The 25,000-nt window shown below is 40.9% G+C and overlaps 3 protein-coding genes across 9 annotated transcripts in view; all 3 read left to right on the top strand.

Moving 5' to 3' along the window:
* Window positions 1–5,780, top strand: part of LOC137880580 (plasma membrane calcium-transporting ATPase 1-like) — an 87,091-nt gene extending 81,311 nt beyond the window's left edge. For all 5 annotated transcript variants that reach the window (XM_068721998.1, XM_068721993.1, XM_068721996.1 and 2 more), the window contains one exon: window positions 1–5,780. This exon is cut by the window's left edge and continues 2,590 nt beyond it. The gene's annotated coding sequence lies outside the window, so the exon portion shown is untranslated.
* Window positions 5,781–10,862: 5,082 nt separating this feature from the next.
* Window positions 10,863–13,560, top strand: pth4 (parathyroid hormone 4). Its single transcript, XM_068722242.1, has 3 exons — window positions 10,863–10,895; window positions 12,203–12,291; window positions 12,648–13,560. The coding sequence occupies exons 2-3, from the start codon at window positions 12,206–12,208 to the stop codon at window positions 12,919–12,921; spliced, it is 360 nt and encodes a 119-aa protein (XP_068578343.1). The 5' UTR covers window positions 10,863–10,895; window positions 12,203–12,205; the 3' UTR covers window positions 12,922–13,560.
* A 627-nt stretch (window positions 13,561–14,187) lies between these two features.
* On the top strand, window positions 14,188–24,758 carry cept1b (choline/ethanolamine phosphotransferase 1b). 3 transcript variants are annotated; one of them, XM_068722123.1, is made up of 10 exons: window positions 14,188–14,513; window positions 15,985–16,293; window positions 16,918–17,092; window positions 18,125–18,272; window positions 18,362–18,503; window positions 18,791–18,875; window positions 20,250–20,381; window positions 21,200–21,358; window positions 21,860–21,985; window positions 22,873–24,758. In XM_068722123.1, exons 2-10 carry the CDS (start codon window positions 16,097–16,099, stop codon window positions 22,993–22,995), a joined length of 1,287 nt encoding a protein of 428 aa, XP_068578224.1. In that variant the 5' UTR covers window positions 14,188–14,513; window positions 15,985–16,096; the 3' UTR covers window positions 22,996–24,758. The 3 variants fall into 3 exon arrangements, with proteins under 3 accessions (XP_068578224.1, XP_068578222.1, XP_068578223.1); XM_068722121.1 differs by lacking the exon at window positions 18,791–18,875 and adding an exon at window positions 19,877–19,961 and having other exon boundaries at window positions 14,193–14,513; XM_068722122.1 differs by lacking the exons at window positions 14,188–14,513; window positions 18,791–18,875 and adding exons at window positions 14,527–14,593; window positions 19,877–19,961.
* Window positions 24,759–25,000: the final 242 nt, after the last annotated feature.

The raw sequence follows: 25,000 nt of genomic DNA, 5'->3' as shown, positions 1-25,000 counted from the left end.
CTTAAAAAGAGGAAGGAATCATCTTCCAATCAGAAGCAGCGATGTGTGTAACCCCCCCCCCCCCCCCCCCCCCCCTCTTAGTCTGACTAGCAGCCATCAAACCCGTGCGCTACTACTGCCATATTTCCAACTTTTTTGTCACGACTAGGTTCTTCCTCTCCCCTCTGATGAGCTTTTTCTATGTAACTCAGAGCCATATTTTATAGGTTGTCTGTATTGTTTTTTTATCTCATTGTTATCGAGGTTTCCTTTGGACTTTCTCACCCCCCCCACCTCCCGCTCCCCCGGCCCTTTACTCCAAACACGACCAAAAAGCAAGGAGAAAATCTTCAGTCGTCACTGCCGAAACCAAGTTTAAAGGACCTCTACAATGTTTACATGAAAAGCAAGTGGGTGGCAGTTCGCCTGCACTCCTCTCATTCGACCGCTTCCCTTTCATTCCCTTGCTTTCCTGAATCTTAGAGTTACTATTTAACTGAACGGGGGAATCTTTCTTGCATGGTTTTCATATAAAATTCAATGTTTTGCTCATTTTTTACAACTCTTCTGTATTTTTATATTAAGTACTTTTTAATATTTTGGAGATATATATGAATATATATGTATAGGCTGAAGAGTTTGGTGACAGTACAGTACATGAATGAGACGAATCTAACGTGGACTCTGTCTTTTTACAGCTCTCTAATATTTATGCCACGTGTGTCGTCTTGGTCACCTGACGTTAGGGCTCAGAAACCTGCAGTGACTTGTTTACTTCCTGTCGGCCGCTCAATTGGAATCTCAACAGTCTAGTCTCATTAGCCCCCTTTTACATGACTATATTCACTTTATCTAACATGTTTGTGACACACTACACGCTATGTGATTCCGCAGTTATCCGACTCCATTAGAGTGCAGCCAATGCAACGTGAATACAGCTAACTGTATCAAACATTAAATGGGAGTGTATAATTATTTATCCAACCTCTGGGTTTCTTTGTTTCTGTACTTTTCAAGCAACTGCGACTGATTTCTTTGAATGAGTGGACTGATGCCGTTTTCCCAACTGACTGGTGTCGGAAGCTGACGGCTTTGAAAGAGGACGGCGGCTGTGTCCCGCTTCAGGCCCCGCCTCTGTTGAAAGGAGGCGTGGCCTGTGAAGGTGTCGTCTTTTACGGACCCGAAACTTGAGAGAGCAACCTGAGGACCGAAGCGGAGCCGGCCCGAATCATTGGAAGAAAAAAAAAAAATCCCTCGAGGTCTTTTGAAGTGGACCCATGAAAAGAAAACCTGAACCCAACGTGCTTAATTCTTATCGGTTGTTTTTTTTAAAGAAGCCTGGTCCCTGTTTCTCAACGGCATCTTAAGACCATCCTGGTCCCATTGTGGGTCTAAGGGCTCCGACCCCCCCCCCCCCCCCCCCCAAAAAAAAAAAAGGGATTCAAGGACAGTGAGGGCGCTTTCTCAAGCCAACATTTAGTCCTTTTTAAACCAAAACAACCGGTTCAGGCTAAACAGGAGATTTGTGCTCACAGGAGATCAGTGCCGACCCAAAGGGAAAAAACCTCCAACAGCAATATTTGTTTTAATTGTTTTAACCAGACTAAAGAGAAAACAGACCAACGAGTTAAACCAATGTTACTCTGATTCGGTCCGACCAAAAGTTCTTTGGCTTGTGAAAGCGCCCTTAGACTATAACACAGCAGGGCCCTACAGGACCCGATATAATCTGAACCCAGCTTTCGTCTCGGGTCCGGTCTCGGTTGCTAGAAACCAGTTGGACCCACGAGAACCTTCGCTAACATGGGCCGCTCTTTGAGTTCCTCTGTCACTGTCATGTCAGTATTTAAAGATGCTTTTAAAATACTGTGACCAGCAGCTGTAATACCTTTGTTACGTTTTGGGGATCGCCATGAGGTTTAAATTTGGGTCTTTTTCTTGCATTTCACAGCCAAACAGTTTTTGTTCATTTAAATGTTTGTCTTCTGTCATGGTGAACTGCTGCTGTACATGTTTGCATACAGAGGGGGGGTGAGGGGTCCGTCTGATTAAGACTAGAGACCCAAAAAGGTTCGGGGCGGCCCTGGACCTCAGGTGAGTCGTCTAAATTCAGGCCAAAGAACAAGAGGACGCCACTTTTTGTTGTTGTTGATTTGGTCATGACATTTGGACGTTAAAGGAGGCGCAGCCTGTGACGGGACACAGCCGCAATCCAGGATGCCATTTTTACACATACCGCCGACTTCAGAAACATTTCTCGGGAGAGAGAGAGCAGGACTGTTAAAAGCGCTCGTGACATCACTTCCTCTTCCTGACGTCTAAACGAGACGCACCTTTTTTTTCCCAAAAAAAAACAATGACGCGTTTTTTTTTCTTCCTCTTTTTCTTTTTGGGTTCAACTGCTGAACGGATATAGAACAGCTGTGCTCCTACAGTCAGTACAATGTAAATATTGTCATATATACTGTCTGTGTCGGGTGACGGGTAATGGGAGGGGGGGGGGGGGGGGGGGGGGGGGCAGGCAATCAGCCAATCATCACCCAGCAAAGCTTTAAGGATGTTCTGCCAAAGTTGTTTCTTTTTTTTCTTCTGCACAAGTTTGTTTTTAGAAAGTTTGCAGTCACATGACCCTCCCCTCCCCCCCCCCGCCACCTGGATAAGATTGTCCCTCTGCTCTTGCCATGGCCTTTCTGTGGCTGTGGTGGTCGTCTTTCGGACTGGTTGCCCTCATATATCTCACACCAGGTGCACAGTACAGGCCCGCCATCGGAGACGCAGAGTTCAGAAGATCTCACTTTTCCAACCGGACTTCTGTGTGGGGAAAAGGAACTCTCCTCTTATCCAGTCAGTGTTTGCATTTTAGACCGCTTCCTCCTCAGAGCGCCGCCTTTTTCCTCTCAGAACAGCTTCCTGTTGTCGGATCTTAAGGGATTCTTTGGAGAACCTTCACATCCACTTCAACAATCACAACAATAAAAAAAAAAAAATGGTTCAAACAAACTGGAATATCACAGATGGAAAAGTCATAACCACTCAACATATATATATATATCTATATATGTATATATTATCTCTATGTATTTATACCTAGTATATATGTACGTGTGTGTACGTGTATATATTGGATACAAATACATAGATTTATATATATATATGTATATATATGTATATGGTTTCTCAGTTGAACTTCACTGCAAAAAAGACTGAAAAAGATTTGTTTTCTGTAATTACTATGATACACAGTAATAGGCTGTTGGTGTTATTTTTGTATAAACATAATATCATCTATGTGGCATGCATGACATATATACAAAAATTTGGTGGTTTAAAGCAATATGTCCAACCTGGTGCGATTGGTTCTGTCGTGTTCTGTGTAGCCTAAAGCCACTCTGTGCGAAAAGAGATATATGTATATATATATATGTATATATATATATATATACATATATATATATATACATATATATATAGATAAAACAAAAAGAGAAACTGCATTTGGATAAAACTAACTGTTCAGTATATGTGTTCAATGTTCTGTGTTCTGCATGTTTTAGTATGGAATGAAACATCCCAAAAATGTTGACTTGTTTTTACCAAATGAATCTCAAATACACGCCCCCAAACACATGCAACATTACACACACACACTTAGACACACACACACTCTCACACACACACACACACACACCTGTATTTGCACTGTGAGGTGAAACACACTGAGGAAATTAAAACTGTGTGACTTCTGATGGATGGATTGATGAAAGATGGAAGATTCTTATTTTTTATTTTTTATTTTTTTGTTCCCATCGTCTCATTTATCCAGAAACTGAATAACTTGTAACAGATCTGTCAGCTCATCCGTCACCGTTTCATCCTCCCGTCCTCAAACACACACAAACACAGAGATTTACAGATTCTCCTGAACTCATCACCCACTCATCTGTGCCGTGAGAGGAGGAGGAGGAGGAGGAGGAGGAGGAGGAGGAGGGAGGGAGGGAGGGAGGCGATGACAGTTAACAGGCCTGAAACATTCAGGTGGGCTGCTGCTCTGCAGGTGTCGTCATCTCACCGATCTCATCCATTGATCTTCCATGATCCATTATCCTCCTGCTTCTCTCTGCTGGTCCACGTTTTGGGAGAAAAAACTGGGGGATAATGGAGTTTGTTGCTCACCTGAAAAAAAATGTCTGATCGTGTTGGAGCGCGACCGATATGACGGCTGATTGTATTAGTCACAGATGAATCGGTGTATGGATCAACATGTCGGCTGATGGGAAATTTTCATTTAGAAGTTTAGTTTGTCCACCAGAGTGAACTGACAAGTTTATTTTTCCGCGTTAGTGTGTTTGGCTGTAACTAAGAATTAATTTCAATATTGATAATTCTTCCCAATTGTTTTTGGATTTATCAATATATAGTTTTGTCTAAAATGTGGCAAATGACTCCATGTGTTCAAAACCCAAAGATATTCAGTTTATCTTCATATTTGATGAATAAAAGCAGCAAATCCTCACGTTAGAGAAGCTAAAATCCCCAAAAAGTTTGACATTGATTATCAAAATAGTTACAGATTAATTCATTGACAGAAAATTTTGACTTTTCGTTTTAGCTCCACTGAAAATATCCCGCTTATTACAATTCTTTAATAGCCAAATGGACGTGATCTTTATGAAAACATGTTTCCGTATTCAAGAAACACCGAGACCATGAATCCAAGTTTTTTTGTTATTGTATTTATTCAGCTATTGGTTCGTTTTATAGTTTATATGTTCTGTACGTCTAAATGTCGTCTCAAAGCCTTCTGATGAGGACAAAGTGAATCCTTTATTCACTCGTTTGGCGTCAATGTTTGACGGATTGTCATTCAATTTCGTTAAGACATTCCTTTTCCCCAGAGGATGAACCCGTCTGACTTTGGTGATTCTCTGACTTTTCCTCTAGCGCCATCATGAGGTTCATAAATATTTTCTCTGACTCCTAATTTAACGCCATCATCAGGTCAAATTCTTAATTGTATTTCCCATCAGCCATCAGCCTGCTAGCTAGCTAGTTAGCGCTGTGTCTTCTGTAAACTAAGGCGGTAAATATTCTCCCCGCTAAACATCAGCATGTTAGCATACTGGCGTTAGCATTTAGCTCAAAGTGACTCGACCTCCATGCCTTCAGTCGTCCTGTCTGGCCTCACGGTGATTTGTTTGGGAGACAAAATAAAACTTCCTGTGCTTCCCTAAGCGTGTGTGTGTGCATGTGCAAATGTGTGTGTGTGTGTGTGTGCATGCGTGTGTGTGTGTGTGTGTGTGTGTGTCACTCTCATCCTGTCCGTTTCGATCAAACATCCTCCTCCTGTTTGCTTCAATCTATGCAACAGAATCCTCCAGTTTGGCTCCAGTGGTTCATCTGGTTTCTCACGTTTTCTCTCCCTCACACTCTCACTCTGTCCGCTCGTCTCTCGTCTCCTTATCTGCTTTTGATTTTTCAGTTTTGTCTTTCTACAAACAGAACCACGATACCTGTACATTGATGTGTGTATGTATGCGTGTGTGCGTGTGTGTGTGTGTGCGTGTGCGTGTGTGTGTGTGTATGCGCGTGTGTGTCATGTTGTTTTCTTTACTCTTTTGTAAGATATGATCATGTGGAATGCCTTTGGTCTTAGTGTCATGTCGTTTGAACTTAAGCTGAACAAAAGATGATAATCAAGCAACTGAGTAAAAGTTGTGACATAAGTATATATATAATATATATAAATATATATAAATATATACAAATCTATATACATAAAATAAAGCCATTGGAATTTGAAATACATCAGTGTCAATTTGTGATTTTTTTTTTTTTTGGAAAGATTTCTTTTTACAGATTTTTTATTTACTTATTATTTAGATTATTTTTTATTTCCTATATGAACTGAATGAATGGCTTCTTCTGGGAGAGGAATGACCATAACGTCTCATAAATTAATATCAACATTGCACTTTGAACTGGAAATCCCAGAATGCTTTAGTCAAGAGCAGGAGTTTAAATACTTTTAGACTTCTTGTCCATAAAGAGAGAAGCTTATGATGAAGTATTAAAGGACGTTATGCTTGTGTTCTGGGTTTCTACCAGATCATGTTTACACGCGTTCATGTTTTAAATCACTGACTTGTTCTCATACTGTCTGTCTGAATACACCTGTGTTCACCCTCTCTGTCAGTCTGCTCTGATAGTATGTTCCACACCTTTGACAGATGAATCTCAAGCCATGGGAGGAGAATCCACCGATACTGTGGCAGAATATTTTAGTGAGCCTCCATGTGCCGAATGAAGAGGAGCCAGATCTACTTGGCTTGCTGAGCCGATCAGTGTTCTATGATTTAGGCAAAACACAAAATGTCTTAAGTCACAGTTTGTGGATTAGTAGAAACTCCAGGAACCCAAATGTAAACAAGCACAAGAGTTCTTCATATGTCCACCTTTAGGTGTGAGTCTGTATATACCTAGTGATATTCTTTATTCTCAAGCAATCCTATAAAAAGACCAAAACCAACAGTGACTACAGTTACACACACACACACACACACACACACACATATATATATATGTGTGTGTGTGTTTTTCAAAAGTCTGATATGATACCTCCAGGCCAGCCAAAACATAAGATCTCTCCAGTGTGTACCGGGTTTAACCCGGGGGGGGCTCTTACCAGTTGGACGTGCCCAGAAACCGTCTATGAAGGTTGTGAAAAGTCTAAAGTGTCGCCATGGTGATCCCTCTTACTGCCTGTTTTCAGGAATCTTTTTGTCAAGAGTTCAGAAAGTAGAGATGTTATTTTCACAGAGAGATGGTTTGAAGGCCACGACTACCAGCAGAGATCTTTCTGTGCAGAAATCACATTCATGTGATCATGAGCAATAATAGGATCATATTCCTGTGTATGCCATTAAATGCCAGATATAGATATTCTCAATGTCCACAGGTCCTTCCTCTATAGAGATTAACAAAAAGCAGTGATAATGTGAGTTCTAATCTAACAGATTTTCCCAAATTTGAGCTTTTTCTTATAAAGATGTTTACCTCTTTATGACTGTAAAAGGTACAGTATATGTGCATCACAGACGACATGTGAAACCTTTGATCAAAGGTCATGAGGTGATATTAGCTGTACAGGTTGTCTGGTGAACGCACCCCGAAGAAAAGGGGGTCGGTCGCGTATTAAGAAGAAGATGGCCGCGCGCTGAGCTCGACGTTTCGGCCACACTTGGTGCTTTTCATGGCAAGATTAATACATGTGTATTAATTATTACATAGATTTGATCAAAACGGACCTTGAGGAGGAATAGATAGATTCTAAAAGCAGTGGATCTTAACAGACTGAAAGAGAGAGAGAGAGAGAGAGAGAGAGAGATCTGGTAAACTGACCCACATATCTGAGACCTGCAGCAACACAATGGGACGCTAACAGACCTGATTAGACTGAATATCATGAGGACCTGGCCTGACCCTGGTTCTGGGTCAGGTCTCGGTGTCAAGGCACCAATTGGACCGCTCCTCCGGGACAAAAGAGCTGCTAATGAGGGGAACTGGACATTTGAATCTGCTGTAGATATACATATATACAGTGTATATGTACCTCCTTCAGATGTTAATGACCCCGTGACCTTTCCTTTGGAGCCATTGTCAGGGCAAACGGGTCATCTTTAGCTCTGGAACTGGTCAGGCTCTTAGAATATAGTGGCTGTAATGAACAGCTCCACCTCTAGGGGCGCTGTCCGTCAGTATTTTTATACATTATCAGTCAAAATATGTCTTCAGTCTCCTGCAGCTCTGGTGAAACCTTCTTCCTCAGCGGCTCAGTGCAACACTGCCACCACGTGGACACTGGCTGCTTTACACCAGACGGGTCTCCTGTAGGACCTCAAGTACAGCAATTTACTCACTGACAATACTAGTTCTATATATATACATGATAAATCATTTTATTGTTGTCATCAAAACACATTTTAACTTCTCACCCCCTAGATGTAAAGCGAGCTGCAGCTGGACGAGCTGTAAAGCTATCATCACTTCTGCTTTGTGTTTAATCAAACAAACACCGGACAGTAAGCTGAATAATGAAACTGCAAAACACATTAATATAAAATATGAATAGAAGCTGGTTGTTCACGTTCACACAGATTTTTAGGATGTTTTCAGGTCGTCGTCCGTCTGTCCGCTCCATCCTTGTGACCTCAGGAACGCCTGGAGGGAACTTCTTCAAATTGAAACAAACGTCACACTTTGACTCGTAGATGAACTGATTAGATTTAGGTGGTCAAAGGTCAAATCTTAGGAATGCCTGGAGGGAATTTCTTAAATTTGCCATGACTCCAAGAATTCATATTGTAATTATGACAATTTCCCACAAATATCTCGCAGGATGTGAGACATTGATGCTCAAGTTTTACAGAACCAAAATTCATCAGAAAATTCATCAGATCTGGAAATAAGAGAAACGTCAACTGAAGCGGAAAAATACATTTCGCAGCTTCAGACAAAGTACTTCAGAGAAATCGTGATGGAATGTAACTAAGTACATTTACTCAAGTACTGTAGTTCAATACAATTTGGAGGCACCAGTGCTTTACTTGAGAATTTTATGATACTTTTTTACTCCACATTTATTTTATAACTTTAGTTTGTAGTAACTTTGCAGGTTAATTTGCTAATAAATCATGATATATTATTATAGTTATATACTATATATAGTATTCTGAAATCTTTTGATACTTTAAGTATATATTTTGATGTACTAAAAGATCTGAGTAGTGCAGACACGTGATTTGAAACTAAATCAAAGCAGCTTCATTTGATAAAAAAATAAAGAAAAGTAGTGTAACATCCTGTGAAATGCTCGATTTAAATTCACATAATATCGTTTTTTTAATCACGACCTGTAAGGTTTTACACATTTTCTCTAAAACGTGTCTGAAGGTGTTTCTGCACTGCCGCCATCTTGGATGTAATTTGACTTGACTTCAGAGATTTAAGAAATGTGATAAATCGCTGTTTTTCCTGAATTTGCAAGTAGAAGTAGTATTAATACAGGCTCTGTATCGGCTTTGTGCTTTCATGCTGTGAGACATATCTCCCTCCATCTGCTGATTAGTTTCTTCTCTTTTTCTTTTTCTCTCTCTCTCTCTCTCTCTCTCTCTCTCTCTCTCTCTCTCTCTCTCTCTCTCTCTCCCTCTCTTTCTTCTCTGTCCACCGTCGTTTGTCTTTGACTTTCTTCACTCTCTCGCTAATGGATTCAATCACGTGTCCTCGCTGCTTCTCTCCGCCCACGAGCCTCCGGTGGCAGCCCGCCGTTTGTCACGGAGGGAATTGAGTCCTGGAAAGGTGTTGTCAAGACGACTGAGTTTCTAACGGTGACTGTGAAGACACCGCGGCAACCAGAGGCGTCGGTTTACCGGCGGTTCATTAGTGGTGGAGGCGGTGGTTTCGATGTGGACGAGCTCCAGGCAGCAAGCATCTCAAGCACAGAAAGAACTGCGTGTCCACTAAAGTTTATCCGCTTCTGTGACGTCAACGTCAACGCATTATGAACATAAACCGCCTTATAATATAGTTTATTATATAAGTTAACTTATACTGTATTATCATAGCTATACGCTCTAAAATGTGATCATAACTCATTGTGACGTATTTTATAAGAATTATAATTCTTCATAATTGCTGGTCACTCTGTGTCATCAAGGATCATAGTTCATCACCATTTCCATAGTTTTTTAATAATATTTGTATAATGCATAATAATCACGTTATGATGCATTATAATGTGAGTATAAGTTACTTTAAGTGGTCATTGTTTGCTTTAAGTCAGGTAAAAAAGATATAATTAAGTCTATGCAAGAACAAAAACACAAAGAATTATAAAATGAATGTTTATTTCACTTAAAACAAACAATAATCACTTACAGTAACTTGTAATCACATTTGAATGCATCATAACGGCATGATAATGTATTGTGAAAAGATTAAAAGTAACAAAAATCAAATGAATGTTTATTTAAAAGCGACCATTGACCACTTATTGAGTAAGTTATAACCACATTATAATGCATTATAACAGTGATCATAATGAATTGATGATTGATTATAATGTATTATAACTATGACCAGCAATTGTAAATTATTATGATTAGACCGTATAAGTCTAAAATGTTTTATAATGACTATTTTTTATAAAGCATTATGGATATTTAGGATTGCTTACAGCTATAATCATCCAGTGCTATAGGCAGATTATAATGCATTAATTATAAGTATGGTATACAGTATGTATGTGTGCATTATAAGTATGTTTATAGACATTGGCGTCATACAAAGTGCTCTCTAAAGTTTAAACCTGAGCTGACAGTTTGCTGACGTTCAGTTTATTTTGTGTCAGCACCCTCAACCGTCAATAAAAACCCGTTCTGATGAATTCCTCTTTGTCAGACTCCTGAATCTCTCCGAGAGGAACCGGATGGATTAGACCAGAAAATAGAAAAATGATAATCCCTCAATTGAATTTCATCCTCCTTTTCAAAAGCACCTGATTATGTAAAGAGTTATCTGCGAGTGTGTGAACCTGCTCCCCTGTCACGCCGAGGTGCAGGAAGCTGCTCGGGATTCTATCCTCACAAATTACCCCAAAAATGTTTGACTTCAGCTACAGACACAAGAACCACGAGTCAGAGAGACGATGGCGCTGCTGACGTTTGTTTCACGAGCAAATCAAACGCCCCACTTTGAGTCTGGTGTGAGTCTTAAGCCTGTGGGAGGTGTGTGTGTGTGTGTGTGTGTGTGTGTGTGTGTGTGTGTGTGTCAGGGGGCTTTATAAAAAGGTCTGGAGGTCGAGCCTGAAGTCAGTTTAGTGTCTGATCATTAGAGGAGCTGCTGTCACCTACAAGGTCAATGTAAGTAGAGAGATCATAACTTAACGAAGCTCAAGCATTTTCAGATTTGTGTATTATTATTATTTTTTTTTTAGTTACATTTCTGTAATCCGTGTTTCCTTCTATTCTGTTAAGAGTTATACATGTGGTGACTAATGTTCAGCGTGTTTGTCTGTGAGGAACAAGCTGCTTCGCGATTCTGTCCGACAACATTTTTCACGTTGAAGTTAAAAATGTCTGACCTTTGTACTCTGTGTGATGTATTTTCTGTAGGAATTCATGTATTGTTTTGATGGGAAATCCTACTCATTGCGCCTTTAACAGGAAACTTAAAAAGAACAGGAAAATCGAGGAACAGAAAAGAGTGAAGAGCAGTTTTTTATTTTTATCTGTGGATTTAGTTGAACGACACAAGCAGAGTTCATTCTGAGACGTTTACATGTTTGTTTTAATAACCGATCAATTGATCATTTCACTTAATCCACTTGATTTGTTGAGATTTACCCACAATACCTTTCTGTGTTTGACCCGCAGAGACTCTTATCTTTGGGAAGCCGTAACCGAGCCTCTGATTGGTCGTCCACCGTCACGCCTGCGTAGAAGAATCGTGACCTTTTTACATTTAACTTCTTCTTTTTCTTACAGAGCAAAGGTAGAAAACACAAGTGTGTGAATTCAAGAAGGAAGAAAAGCATCTGAACAGTGGATTAAAGACCCTAAAATGTTTAACTTTACAGTGTCGTCGTCAAATGACTGAGGATGAGGCTGTAAAGAGTTGATTACATCCTAACAATGACCAAACCGTACACTACAACCCTCCAGGTCCTCCGGCGTTAAGGAACATGTTCACAGAAACATGCAGAAAACAACACACATTGACTGTTAAACATCTGGGAGCTTTAGCGCTCTGGAGGAAGTTTAAACATTTAAAAACACATGCGTAGCTTTTTTTTTTGTGTGCATATTTAGTATATTTACATTCAATGGAGGAGGATATTCATCCTTTATTAGGCGCTAAACAGTCAATTTGGGCCAAGAAACTAGTAAGGAGCTTCTCTTTACAGCCACTTATTTATGAACGAATATTTATTTTCCTGACTTTTCTCAATTTTTTTTGCTCTTTTCTTTTTGGTGATTTCATTTTTCAGAACTTGTGTTTTGGTGGGATACTTTTTTCTTTTCAGATGCGAGGGTCAAAGGACAGAGGATGTCTTTTCTTCACAAGCGGTAGACTTGTCCAACCAATGGCGAGAAGCCGCCAGTAGATATTCAATCTTTTCCCTCACATGAAGAGTTTTTAACGTGTTTCTTGCCGTCGTTTCTTCCAGAAGATGCAGACGTCTCTCCGGCCGGTGCAGTGGCTCGCTGTCATGCTTCTCGTTGTCTTCACGACCAGCCAGTGTCAACAAAACGAGAGGTGAGACGCCCGTTCCCGCCTCATTTTAGAATGTTTAAGTGATGCACAGAACCACAAAATGTGAAGTAACGTAATAAAAGTGGCAGTGGGGGGAAAAATGTTTGATGTGCATCAGCTGTGGCTTAAAGGAATACTTTGAAATATATGGAGACACAGAATCACAGCAAAACAACAAAATGTCCACAAAGAAAAAGCTATTTCCTGCTCCCAAAAAGAAGCACACCTGCCTATTCTTTACCTTTATTTGTCCTTTTTTTGGGGGTTCTTGTTTTTAGCTTTTAATTTCTATTTAACTACATTGAGAACATCAAAGTGTGATGTCTGACCTGTATTGCGGGTCTCTCTCCTCCCTGCAGTCGCCGAGCTGTGACCGAACACCAGCTGATGCACGACCGCGGCCGGAACATCCAGAGTCTCAAGAGACTCATCTGGCTGTCCAGCGCCATCGAGGGTCTCCACACGGCCCAGGCTCGGTCTTCTGAGTTCAACCCGACAAAGGTCCTGAACCTGGCTCTGAATCCAGCGCTGGTCCCTGCTGCTGGGAACCCCCAGCCCACCCGGGTGCAGAGCCTCCTGAGAGACTTCTTTAATAATCCCTACCTGACTCAACAGCAAGACAGAGAGGCCTAACACCCCTTTAATGCACACACATGAAGCCTCTGTACACATAAGTATAATGAAAATAATTGTTGGTGTCCATCGTTTGTCTTTAGACAACCTGTGAGCTGCAGACGGGTCCAAATGTCTCCAAGAGTTTAAAATCCGATCAGTTATGAAGAGAAATCTTTGAGTTCGATGTGGTGTCATAATTGTTCGGTGTTAAGCTCAATGTTAATATGGCACACTGATGACAAAAACATTCAATCAATGTGAAACCAGCTTTCACCTTGATTCAAAAAGTACAAAATAACATTACAGGTATTCTCTATCTCAGCAACACACGATTCTTGCGTTCACAAATACCCGAGCTACTTCATTTTCTTTTAACTGTGTAAATATCTAATGTTACTTCAAAAGGAAATATAAATACAACCATGCAAATATAACCCATTTTGCTTTCATGTGTGTGAATTATTATTCACATTAAATTGGCATGTTGTCACTTTGCGTGGCAGCCTTGAATGTGTGTGTGAAAGGGTGAATGTTGACATGAAGTGTAAAGCGCTTTGAGAGGTCAAGTACATTCACCGTTACTTATGAGACAGTAACCGTAAGTATCACGTAAGAACAGAAGCAGTGTGTACTAAAAGTACAAAATAAAAAGTATGCAGTTTGAAACGCAGCTCGTGTCCTCGCCTTCACTCTTCAGCCTTTTCCATTCTGGGAGACTTGACTCCATGGAAGCCCAAAAGTTAGACTTGATAATAAAAATATCCCCATGGCACTTTTGCTGCATCCATCTGTAACCATGACACTGACCAGATGTTTCCAGTTGCTGTTCAATGAAGGTTGCCACCTCAGCCACATCGGTGCTATTCTTTCTACGCCAGAGCTGCTTCTTGCTTGAAATCCTTTCAATGGTGCGTTTGCTCAGCACAATCCATGTGAAGTATTTCATCTGTTGTAAAGCCACGTTTAAAGTGGTCTTCAATGTACTCACAATACATTTCTATGTATTGTGAGTAATCTATGTAATAATAGCTGCTTCTATGACTGTTGTGTTTAATTAAGTATCTTATCATTTCAATTTTCTATCTCATAATTTCGATTTACCATGGGAATATTTTCATTATTACTATTATTTTTTTATTCTGACTAATTATCTCATAATTTTGATTTACCATGGGGATATTTTTATTATCATGTCTAACTTTTCATCTTTTTAATATTTTATTTTTTTGTCATTTTATTTATTTTTTGGTAATTTATTTTTTCTGACTTTCTATCTCATATTTTTATTTTCAAGTCTAACTTTTCATCTTTTTTTTGTAATTTTTTTTTTCGTCGTCTCACCAAAAAAACAAAAAAACAAAACATAAGGAAGCTACGCGAGATTTCCGTGATGGCTAACGTGAACGAACGTGAACTAGCTTGCTGTGACAACCACAGTGACAGTCACCGGGTCGCGGTGATCCACCTCCAGCTGCGAACGTCCCTGCGGTGGTCTAACTGTCATAGAGAGCGACACTAACCGCCCACAGAGGGGTCCTGTCTTCCGGCTCGAAGCGCCCTCTCACCCGCCCCCTCGGAGTGTCCGCGGCTCTTGTCCTTTAATCGGCCAGGTCAGTCGGTGTTACATCCGTCAGTTAGCTGTCTTCAGGGTTAGCTAATCAAGCTAACTTAAAATAGCCGCAATCACCAGGTGAGGTGTTAATACTACGCTCGGACTTCATCAATGTATTTCAATGGGCGTTGATATTCAGTCATGCGAATATGAATAAGTGATAGCAAGCCTAACAGCAAGCGAGTGACTGGAAACTTCCACTCTTGACACAAGTCTTCCGTAGCTACCACCTAGCAGCTAATGCTAATCCTCAGCAGCAACGGTACTGATGTGGAACTAGCATAGCTAGCATGCTAGGTAGCTTGCGAGTATGCTAGGTAGCATTAGCAGACCGCCGAGGCAGGTTGTTGTTTTGCTGTCGTCAGTAGCTCATGTTCTTGCTGACAGTCTCAAGAAATACGTTAGTGACACAGACGGGATTCCAGGGAGTGAGTCGTTCACACTGTCTTTGATTTGTTTAGCAGCAGTTAGCTGATTTAAACCCTGTTAATGTCTGCATGTAACGGTGTGTTTGGTATTCATGTGTTCACAGATGTTTTGTAGTCACGTGGTTGGTACTCTGCTGATATAATGAAGGGTACCATCAATAACACACGTGTGACAACAGTTCAAGGCATTTTATGACCCGTTTGGTTTTGGTCTTGACAGAGTTGGAATGTAACAAGTACATTTACTCAAGTACTGTACTTAAGTATAGTTTAAGATACTTTACTGGAGTATTTCCATTTTGTTTTGACTTCTACACTAATATTGAAGAGGTATTTGAGGAATATTGAACGTTTTACTTTGCTACATTTATTTTATAACTTTAGTTGCTTTGTAGATTCAGATTAATAACTCAAAATATGTAGATCAGTTTAAAAATAATGTTTTAAAGTAAGGTGGTAAACATGAAATATATGAGGTGTGATTATTATTGTATGCAAACATTGTGTTTAGCTCTGCTTTGTTTTGTTTTTGTATAACATTGACTGAGTAGTTATGCTATGTATAAAGGGAAGTTATAATATGTTTAATCTTCAGTCTACATCTTTGATTTCATGTTTTATTACTATTTATTTATTTATTTCTATGTGCATTTCTCTTTGAAAAGTACATTTTTGTATTGATCAGTATGTATCGTAAACAAAAGTACGTTAAATATACATCATAATATATCAATTATTATTATTCAGTAATATGATATACATTAATTTGAAATTGGACATTCTGTATATTGTGTACTTTTGTACTTAAAGTACATTTTGATGCACATTTTCTCCCATTGAGGATTTGCTGCTTTTTAGCCATTTTCAAGTGAATTCCTACAAAACAAGACATTTGAAGACATCACCTTCAACTCTGTCATAATAATAATAACATAATAATTGGTTCCAGCTTCAGTAAAATGCTTTGTGAAGATGTTTAAATGCAGTATATTGTGATATTTCCACACGACAGTATTGTGATATTGGGCTCTTGTCTCCTAGGTTTCGTCCAGCCTCACCCGGCCCCACTGTGGATCTTTAGCCCCTCCGGCAGGACAGTGGCAGAGGCAGAGGCAGAGCCATCGGGGACCAGAGCAGCAGGCAGCAGGGCTCCATGAGTGCGACGGGGCAGCAGCAGCAGCAAGGTGGGGGCCTGCGTTCTCGCCGAAGCCTCGTCCGGGACAAGGACCCCGGGCAGGGCATGGGCATGGAGGCGGCCTGCTGGCTGGCCCCCGGAGTGCTGCGCAGGCTGATCGAGCTGCCCGCACCCCCGCTGTCCCGACACCAGCTCAAGAGACTGGAGGAGCACAGGTAACGCTCCTCTGAGACGCGCTGACGAGAGTTGTTTAATGTTATGTGCAGTAAGTAGACTGACGGGACAGACTGTGAGGTCTCAGGTCAGAGCCTTTTAGAGTGAGCTATTTTAAACAACCATGTGATTACATGGTTAGAAGTTTAAACTGGAGATTCCAGCTGTCTGCTGAGCTACCTGTCTGACATTAATGTGAGGTGAAAAAGATTCACTTTTTGAACAGAAAAAAAAAGACAAAGCGCACTCCTGAGCGCTCCGAGTCACACAAATGACTCAGAGCGCTGTTCTCCTGTGTGCCTTTTTTGCTCAAGTGTAAATGTACAGGCTTCGACTTGCTGGGAGCGCGTTAACAAAACAACAACCAGGATTCACTTTCTGTTCTCATGCAAACTTCACTGTCACTTGCTACAACTTGTTAAGACAAAGTTCTCAGCTTGCTCTTTCGATTTCCATTTTAAACTGGAATTTTTCGGCCCCAATGAAAGTCAACAACAGTCACATTAATCACCACCTGGTCGTGACTCCCTTATCGTGCCATCCCCATCGTTATTTTTTGGGGGGGCAGTAAAGCCTCCAGAGTGAAGTCAGCAGACCCTCACCTGGCTGTTGTCCGTCCCCTGCAGGTACAGCAGTGCTGGACGCTCCCTGCTGGAGCCTCTGATGCAGCGCTACTGGGAATGGTTGGTGGGACGAGTCCCTTCCTGGATCGCCCCCAACCTCATCACCATCATCGGCCTGGCCACCAACGTCTTCACCACCCTCGTGCTCATTTATTATTGTCCAACCGCCACCGAGCAGGTCAGTCCTCACTCTGAAACCAACGTTCTGGCGCACGGCCTTCATGTTGAAACGCATCGAACGCGCTAGAGTTCAGGACATTACGAAGGAGATGAAGTCCTGGTTAAACACAACGTTTGGATTTGCTTTGAATATAAAAAAAAAAAAAAGTTGGTTGCTCTGAGCTTCTTTCCGTACGGCTCAGCAGTTCGCTCGGGGGCGTATCGGATTACGGGGACGTCTGATTAATAATGGAGCAGCTCTGGGAAACAGATCTGGATCACAGCAAGAGACCCCCTGATTATATAGACCAGGGGTCTTCAATTAATAGTCAAAGAGGTCCAGTTAGAGAGAAACGTTCTCATGCAAAGGTCACAATTATGTCTTGAGTCGCACTATGACTTAGTTCCGTTGTACATTGAACTGGATGAATTGTAAATAATACATAATCTAGTAATAAATAACTGTTCCGCAGCTTTAAATTAACGGGTAAATTAACGGGTGACCGTGGCTAAGTGGAGAGCAGGGCCGCCTTTCAATCAGAGGGTCAGAGGTTCAATCCCCGGCTCCTGCTCAACTAGTCTCACGTCAATGTGTCCTTGAGCAAGACACTTAACCCCAACATTGCTCCCGTAGCTGCGTGTAGATAGATACTGAATTGTAAGTCGCTTTGGATAAAAGCGTCTGCTAAATGACCGTAATGTAATTCTCATCTTCTACCAAGAGAGAGCAGGGACTTTACAGTGTGTGTTGTTGTTGTTAAACCTCTTGTTTCAGCTCTATTCTCCTCTCTGTTAACATCATGTCAGTGTTAGGATTCTGATCATAAGATCCTTTATTTCCCGTGTCTTCATTTTGGACTTTAGTGGGTGCGTTTCGTCAAGAGATTTGTGCTTCTGTCTCGTCGAGGCGCTTCACATCGCCGCTGTTAATTATCTGGTAGTGACCCGTGATACGACCGCGATCTCTTTTGTGTTGCCGAAGGCCTTTTCTGGGCCACCTGACCCCTGAAGAGATCCGATTCAGCAGTTGCATACGACCGTGTTATTTCAGGCTCCTCTCTGGGCGTACCTGCTGTGCGCCGTGGGTCTGTTCATCTACCAGTCGCTGGACGCCATCGACGGGAAGCAGGCCAGGCGCACCAATAGCAGCTCTCCGCTGGGCGAGCTGTTTGACCACGGCTGCGACTCCCTCTCCACGGGTCAGTTTCCTCACGTTTGACTTTGCTCCACCTGTTCCTCAGTGAATCTAAAGCCCTTCTTCTTTTTTTTTTTGTGTTTGCCTCTGCAGTGTTTGTGGTGTTGGGAACCAGTATAGCAGTGCAGATGGGCACCAACCCTGACTGGATGTTCTTCTGCTGCTTCGCTGGGATGTTCATGTTCTACTGCGCTCACTGGCAGACATACGTGTCAGGAACGCTGCGCTTCGGCATGTGAGTCAACCAAGCTGCTCCTTTTTGTTGTTTGATGGGGTTTTTTTTTTTCATTCGTTTAAAGCAAGAACATCATTTCCAGCCAATATTAAGTTCTGAGTGTAGAGAACAATGGTCGTTAATCACCTCAACAAACAGACCTGCTGCGTAAATGTTTCAGAGGTTTTCATTATTGGCTCTGAGACATTGTGTTCACTTGATTTATTAAAGAGTGGATGAGCTAGTTACACTTCAGCGTCAGTGATTTCATTAGCGGTTTCTAAAAGTTGATGTTATTCTGTGTGTAGATTTGACATAACAGAGGTGCAGATCTGTCTAGCAGGATTACAGATGCTCACAGCCACTGTGGGCCCCTGTCTGTGGAACATGATGGTAAACCTTCCTGGCTGCTGCTGCATGGGCCGCCTGCCGTCTGCTTCCACAATGGCCGCCGCCGACCTCTTAAAAACACGTTGGAGGGAACCAACTGTCGGCAAAACTGCTCCATCTCAAAACTCCCGATGTTTTCCTGCAAAATTCTAAAATGGGATCTAATTTTAATTGACTTTACTAAGTTGGACAAACATCCATTTAACTCAGCACAGACCAAAGAAACGCTAAAGTAGGAATATGTATATTTAAATTCAGCCTCTCTTAGTAGGAATCAAACGAACAAATTATACCTGAGAGATGTTTTATTCCTAAACTTAACTTCTTAACTACTCAATAAACCAGATCCAAGCCCTGATTAGTGACATTAAATACTTCCTTAATTCTTACAATGTGAGCAGAAAATTGTATTAATTCCAAACGCCACCAAAAGAGTATTTCTAAGATGTTAGGGAATAAGAAGCTGTGGAAATGTAACATTTTTACATCTGGACAAAATATACAATTTATCTTCTGCTCTGGGAGATCTTGTCTGGATTTATTTATTTATTTATTTTTACAAAATTCTGATGTTTTATGGAGACGCTTTAATGAAACAAAAAAAAGCTTCAAAAGCTGAATTGATAATGTAAATATTTGGAAGTTGCAGCCGTAATAAACACACATCCAGACAGTCTTCTCTGTCTGTCTGAGAGTGAGGTGTTTTAAATCTCACGCCTCTGTGTTCAGGTGGCTAGCCTAGCCTAGCCTAGCCTAGCCTAGCCTAGCTTAGCACAACACGCTGTGTCTCAATAGAAAACGTCGGCGACTCCTCTGGTTATTAAAGAGACGAGCCGGTGAAACATAACCGACTGTTGAATCCTCGTAATCGGACTTCCCCTGAGCTCCAGGTGCGGCGGCGTGTTGTGGAAGAAGGCCCGCAGGCCCACGGTGTGTTCTGCTGCTGCCGCCGGTAGACGTCTCTAATCCTCACTGTCCACTCTCTGCTTTCTCCTCCCGCTCAGCATTGATGTGACTGAGGTGCAAATCTTCATTATAATCATGTATTTGCTGGCCGCCGTGGGAGGATCTGCTTTTTGGCAGTCACTGGTAATTGTGATCGGTTTCTACTTCCTACAGATTTACATTGATGAGATTGATGATGAATTATGTAATGATGTTTGTGTTATGTCGCTCTAACGGTCTCGTGTCGCTGTAATTGTTATCAGGAAGACAAAGAGTGTCTCTCAGAAGGCTTTTAGCGTTCTCTAATGGTTTCAGTGTGAATGTACTCACAGCTGGAAGTTTGATCACATCTTTTAATGGAAATGCTTCAGTTGTGTTATTGCTTAATTTGAGTGTTGTTTTTGTTTTTTTACTTAATGTCTTGATTGGTAGATTCCGATCCTTAATATCCAGATGAAAATGGTTCCGGCCATCTGCACTTTCTTGGGAGCCATCTTCTCCTGCACCAACTACTTCAGAGTTATTTTTACGGGAGGAGTGGGCAAAAACGGATCCACAATAGCAGTAAGTCTGGAAACGTCAGCGCTTCTCCTGCAGAATTAGTGATCGAAGAACAGAACATGTTCATCAGAGCATGTCGGAGGGGGTGGAGATGGTGTTTTTACATGATAAATCAGAAAAGTAATGCTTTCAAGCAACTTCTCTAACTACGTTTACGTGCTCAAAATATTCCCTCATTCCAAAAAAGACAATATTCCAAGTAGCCATGGTAAAAAAGCTAATAAAAATACAAATATTTCAGTGGAACCGTGAGAACACACCGTCCCTATTTCATTCCTTCTACCGCCCTCTTAAAAACGTGGGCGTTGAGATATGAGTGCGTACCCAGAAAACCTCTTGATATCCAAATCTTTGCTGTGGTTTAAAGTAGTTTTCTTTTGGGCATTCATCTCTACAAACAGTTGGCTGGTTGGTTCGTGTTTAACGAGTTTACAACGCACAGAGCCCACTGTTGCTCAAAATGACACAACTTGCTGTTAGAAAAAACAAAAACAATTGAGTCATCGTGAGACGTGTGCACATCCAGGCGGGTAGAAAACTAACCAGGATGACAGAGATCGATTTTTATGCACACATTGCAAAAGTAATGGGTGTGAAATATTCTATAACCAAAGAGGGAAACCTCTATGATCAGAGTGAATAGTTCTGTAGTTTATAATTGAGTTATGTCGATCTATGAGCAGCGTCACAGTTTCATTCTAATGCTTATGGATCAAATACCAGCAGTTCAAAGGTTACAGGTTATCTTGTACTCTACTGTGTATTATACTAGCTATACTGCTGTCCATCAACCATCTGTGTCTTTGTGTCTCCGTCCTCAGGGAACCAGCGTCCTCTCTCCGGTCTTACATATTGGTTCAGTAATAATTTTGGCGATGATGATATACAAGAAGTCTGCTGTCCAGCTCTTCGAGAAACATCCGTGTCTGTATATCCTGGCGTTTGGCTGCGTCTCCGCCAAAATCACCAATAAATTAGTTGTAAGTCAAACCTACTTTTTTCCTCCTCCGTGTCAAAGAGAAGTCAGACGTGATGCTGATGTCACTGATGGAATCATCTTAAAAATCCTGGATGCTTGATCCTGGAAAAGGACGGATGTTCTTGAGTAAAATATGAACGCGTTGAGGTCCAGGTTGTGTTTAATGCAAAGACTTTATATAAGAAGGGCAAGTAGTCACCGTAGAAAGCTTTAATAATGGCTTTTCATGTGTTTGTACAGAGAGACAGATAAAGCCATCATATTCCATATTACACCATAAACATCAGAGATAAGCTAAAAAACAAAATGTACTTTGCAGTAGTGAAGGTTTGTCTTTTATGAGTCAAAACAGCCTCACAGAACGTACGTCTTTTAGAGCCTCACAGGTTTAAAGTACGAGTAAAAGTGGAACACGACTTCTCTTCTTCCCGTAGTTTTTCCACCTCCAGAGTCAGCAGACATTGAAGCTGTTGTGTGTTTCTTTGCTTCTGTCTGTCCTCAGGTAGCACATATGACAAAAAGTGAGATGCATCTCCACGATTTAGCCTTCCTGGGACCAGGGCTCCTGTTCCTGGATCAGTATTTCAATAGTTTTATTGACGAGTACCTGGTGCTGTGGATTGCGTTGGTAAGTACACGGATGACGCTCGCATTGGAGCCATTACTGTGAAGTCATGTAGTTATAATCTCCTCCTGTGTGAAAGTATTAAGGACAAAAACAACAGTCACAAATATGGAAAAAAAAGGCCTTTAGTCCAAATTCTGAAATATATAGTTGAGAGATATTATGACACTGAACTCTGAGATACTGAGTAGTAAATCCTGCGTTGTAGATGTTATAGGTGACATGGTGAATGTTATAGGTGACATGGTGAATGTTATAGGAGACATGGTGAATGTTATGGGTGACATGGTGAATGTTATAGGAGACATGGTGAATGTTATGGGTGACATGGTGAATGTTATAGGAGACATGGTGAATGTTATGGGTGACATGGTGAATGTTATGGGTGACATGGTGAATGTTATAGGTGACATGGTGAATGTTATGGGTGACATGGTGAATGTTATAGGAGACATGGTGAATGTTATAGGTGACATGGTGAATGTTATGGGTGACATGGTGAATGTTATAGGAGACATGGTGAATGTTATGGGTGACATGGTGAATGTTATGGGTGACATGGTGAATGTTATAGGTGACATGGTGAATGTTATTGGTGACATGGTGACATGGTGAATGTTATGGGTGACATGGTGAATGTTATTGGTGACATGGTGAATGTTATGGGTGACATGGTGAATGTTATGGGTGACATGGTGACATGGTGAATGTTATGGGTGACATGGTGAATGTTATAGGTGACATGGTGAATGTTATAGGTGACATGGTGAATGTTATAGGTGACATGGTGAATGTTATGGGTGACATGGTGAATGTTATGGGTGACATGGTGAATGATTGGCGTGTGCAGAGCTCCTGTTTGACGACCGTTTCCCTTCTTCCTCCCGCAGATCATTTCTTTCTTCGACTTGGTGCGTTACTGCGTCAGTGTTTGCAACCAGATTGCCTGCCATCTTCACATCTTTGTTTTCAAAATCAAGCCTTGCTCATTGCTCAGTTCAGCTCCTCACTGAGGACACGCCGGCCACGACTGACTCTGCCCCCCCCCCCCCCCCCCCTCTTTAATCGCACTCATCTTTTCTCCGCTCTGTTTTCCACGTAGAGATTCAGGGGATGACGTAATGTTAAAAAAAGAAAAGAAAAAAAAAAGTATGTGCTTCTGCCAACTGAATGTGTGGACAAATAATATATATTGAGAAACCGGAGTATTACTGTCGTCGTTTCTTTTTCACCGGTGCAGAATTTTAAATTTGTACCAGCTTCAAGTAATAAGAATTCTCCTTCTGACAAACTCACCAACGAGTATTTGAGGAGAGGACAGGTGCTACTCGCTATGTTCAAGGAGACAAAACGTCAATGTGTTCAAAACTGTTTGTGTGCAAAGAAAATGTAGAAGAAAAAAAAAAAGGAAGCGAATCAAAGCTCTTTGCTTTTCATGAATATAATTTTTGTAATATTTGCATAACTTTACCTTTTTGCTATTGTAAATACCAAACTGTTACAGATGTCTATGCTTCTCTTTTAAGTTACAAAAAACAAACGAATCCTGCTTTGACACATTTATAAACCTTCATGTATCTGATTTTATAACACAACTTTATCTCCTGCACATTAATACGAAACTGTGCAACTGTTCAGCAAAAAAAAAAAAATGGTTTTGGAGGAAACTCACTGTCGACAAAAACGCTGTTATTGAACAAACCTGCGAAATGTTCACTGCCAATGTTTTTCACCTGTCAAATGAAACCACTTGTTTGTTTTTTTTTGGCACTTTTCTCCACGTAGGGATTTTGTTTGTTTACTGTCGCGTCTAATGTTATGTTCTAATATACTCATGATAGTTTGGTTAATGCTTCATGGAGTTATGCTTCTTCTACACTTTATTATTATTTTATTTTTTTTATTGTAAATCGACACGTCATGCACTAGAGGGAAAGACTCGACAGTCTTGGTCACATTTCTTTCACACATCTTAACAAAACCTCAGAGTTCAGCTCACGAGTGGTCAGAGCTGTGCAGCCAGCAGGTACGAAGGTTCAGGTCGCATTTTACCACCGTTTTGCAGTCGATTGGTACAAAATTCGACATTTTTTAACGCTTATTTTGTCACTCGGCTTTCTGTCACGTCTGCAACTTGTATTATTATTATTATTATTATTCTATATTTTACTTATTGTCAACAAATCCCATGAAAAGACCAAAACCGACAATGTGTCAGTCTCACCTCACAAAAATGCAGTTATTGAGTAACGTCCTAAAGCAGCTGGTCACTACATTTTGAGTCAAACGTCACTCGAACAAGGAGGAAATAGTGCTTTTGTTTGGAACTATTTTCATTGGCGGATTAATCCACATGTGGTGCTCTAGTGTGTGTGTGTGTGTGTGTGTGTGTGTGTCAAAGTAAACATGTGGGTGTGTGTTCATGTTAATGAAAGAACTCATTGCAGCAGTGACGCTCATTGATGTGTTTTCATGGTATTTGTTGACAGTAAGAAACAATATCACCACTTTTTTTTTTTTTTTTTTTAAATGAATGGACTACCTGCCGCCATGACTGTTATTTATGTCCATTAATAACATAATCTGGTCGACGTTGTGTTTCCCCCAAAAACAACGCACCGCACCCGGTGAAGCAGAACATGTGTAGGAGCTGAGGTCACACGATGACATCACAGTTTTTAAAGTGGTGACTAACGAGAATCAGATCAATTATTTCTTTTCCTTTTTTTTTTTTGTTGTCCCTGACGGTTAATAATAAAAACCTGTTTTATTTGAAGTGGCTGCTGCTCACTCCGCCTCCAACATGATCTGACACTGTTAGCGAGAACACTGCTGCTTCTGAAGACGACTTGTAGTCATGTATTAATGTGGACAACTTGTTGAACAACAGAGACTAGTTTCTTGATTTTGCATTTTGTGTCAGTTTTTTTTTTTTTTTTTTTTTTCCCCCACAGTTTGTTTAATCAAAACTGTGGTTCAAGAAGGTCTGAGATGTGTTGACAGTAGTCATTAACTACT

The sequence above is a fragment of the Cebidichthys violaceus genome, unplaced genomic scaffold (genome assembly GCF_023349555.1).
Source record: "Cebidichthys violaceus isolate CVI_PGR_0920_01 unplaced genomic scaffold, fCebVio1.0.p SCAF_29, whole genome shotgun sequence".
NCBI lineage: Eukaryota > Metazoa > Chordata > Actinopteri > Perciformes > Stichaeidae > Cebidichthys > Cebidichthys violaceus.
Note: the sequence above shows the minus strand (reverse complement) of the source record. Positions and strands in the feature narration are given on the sequence as shown.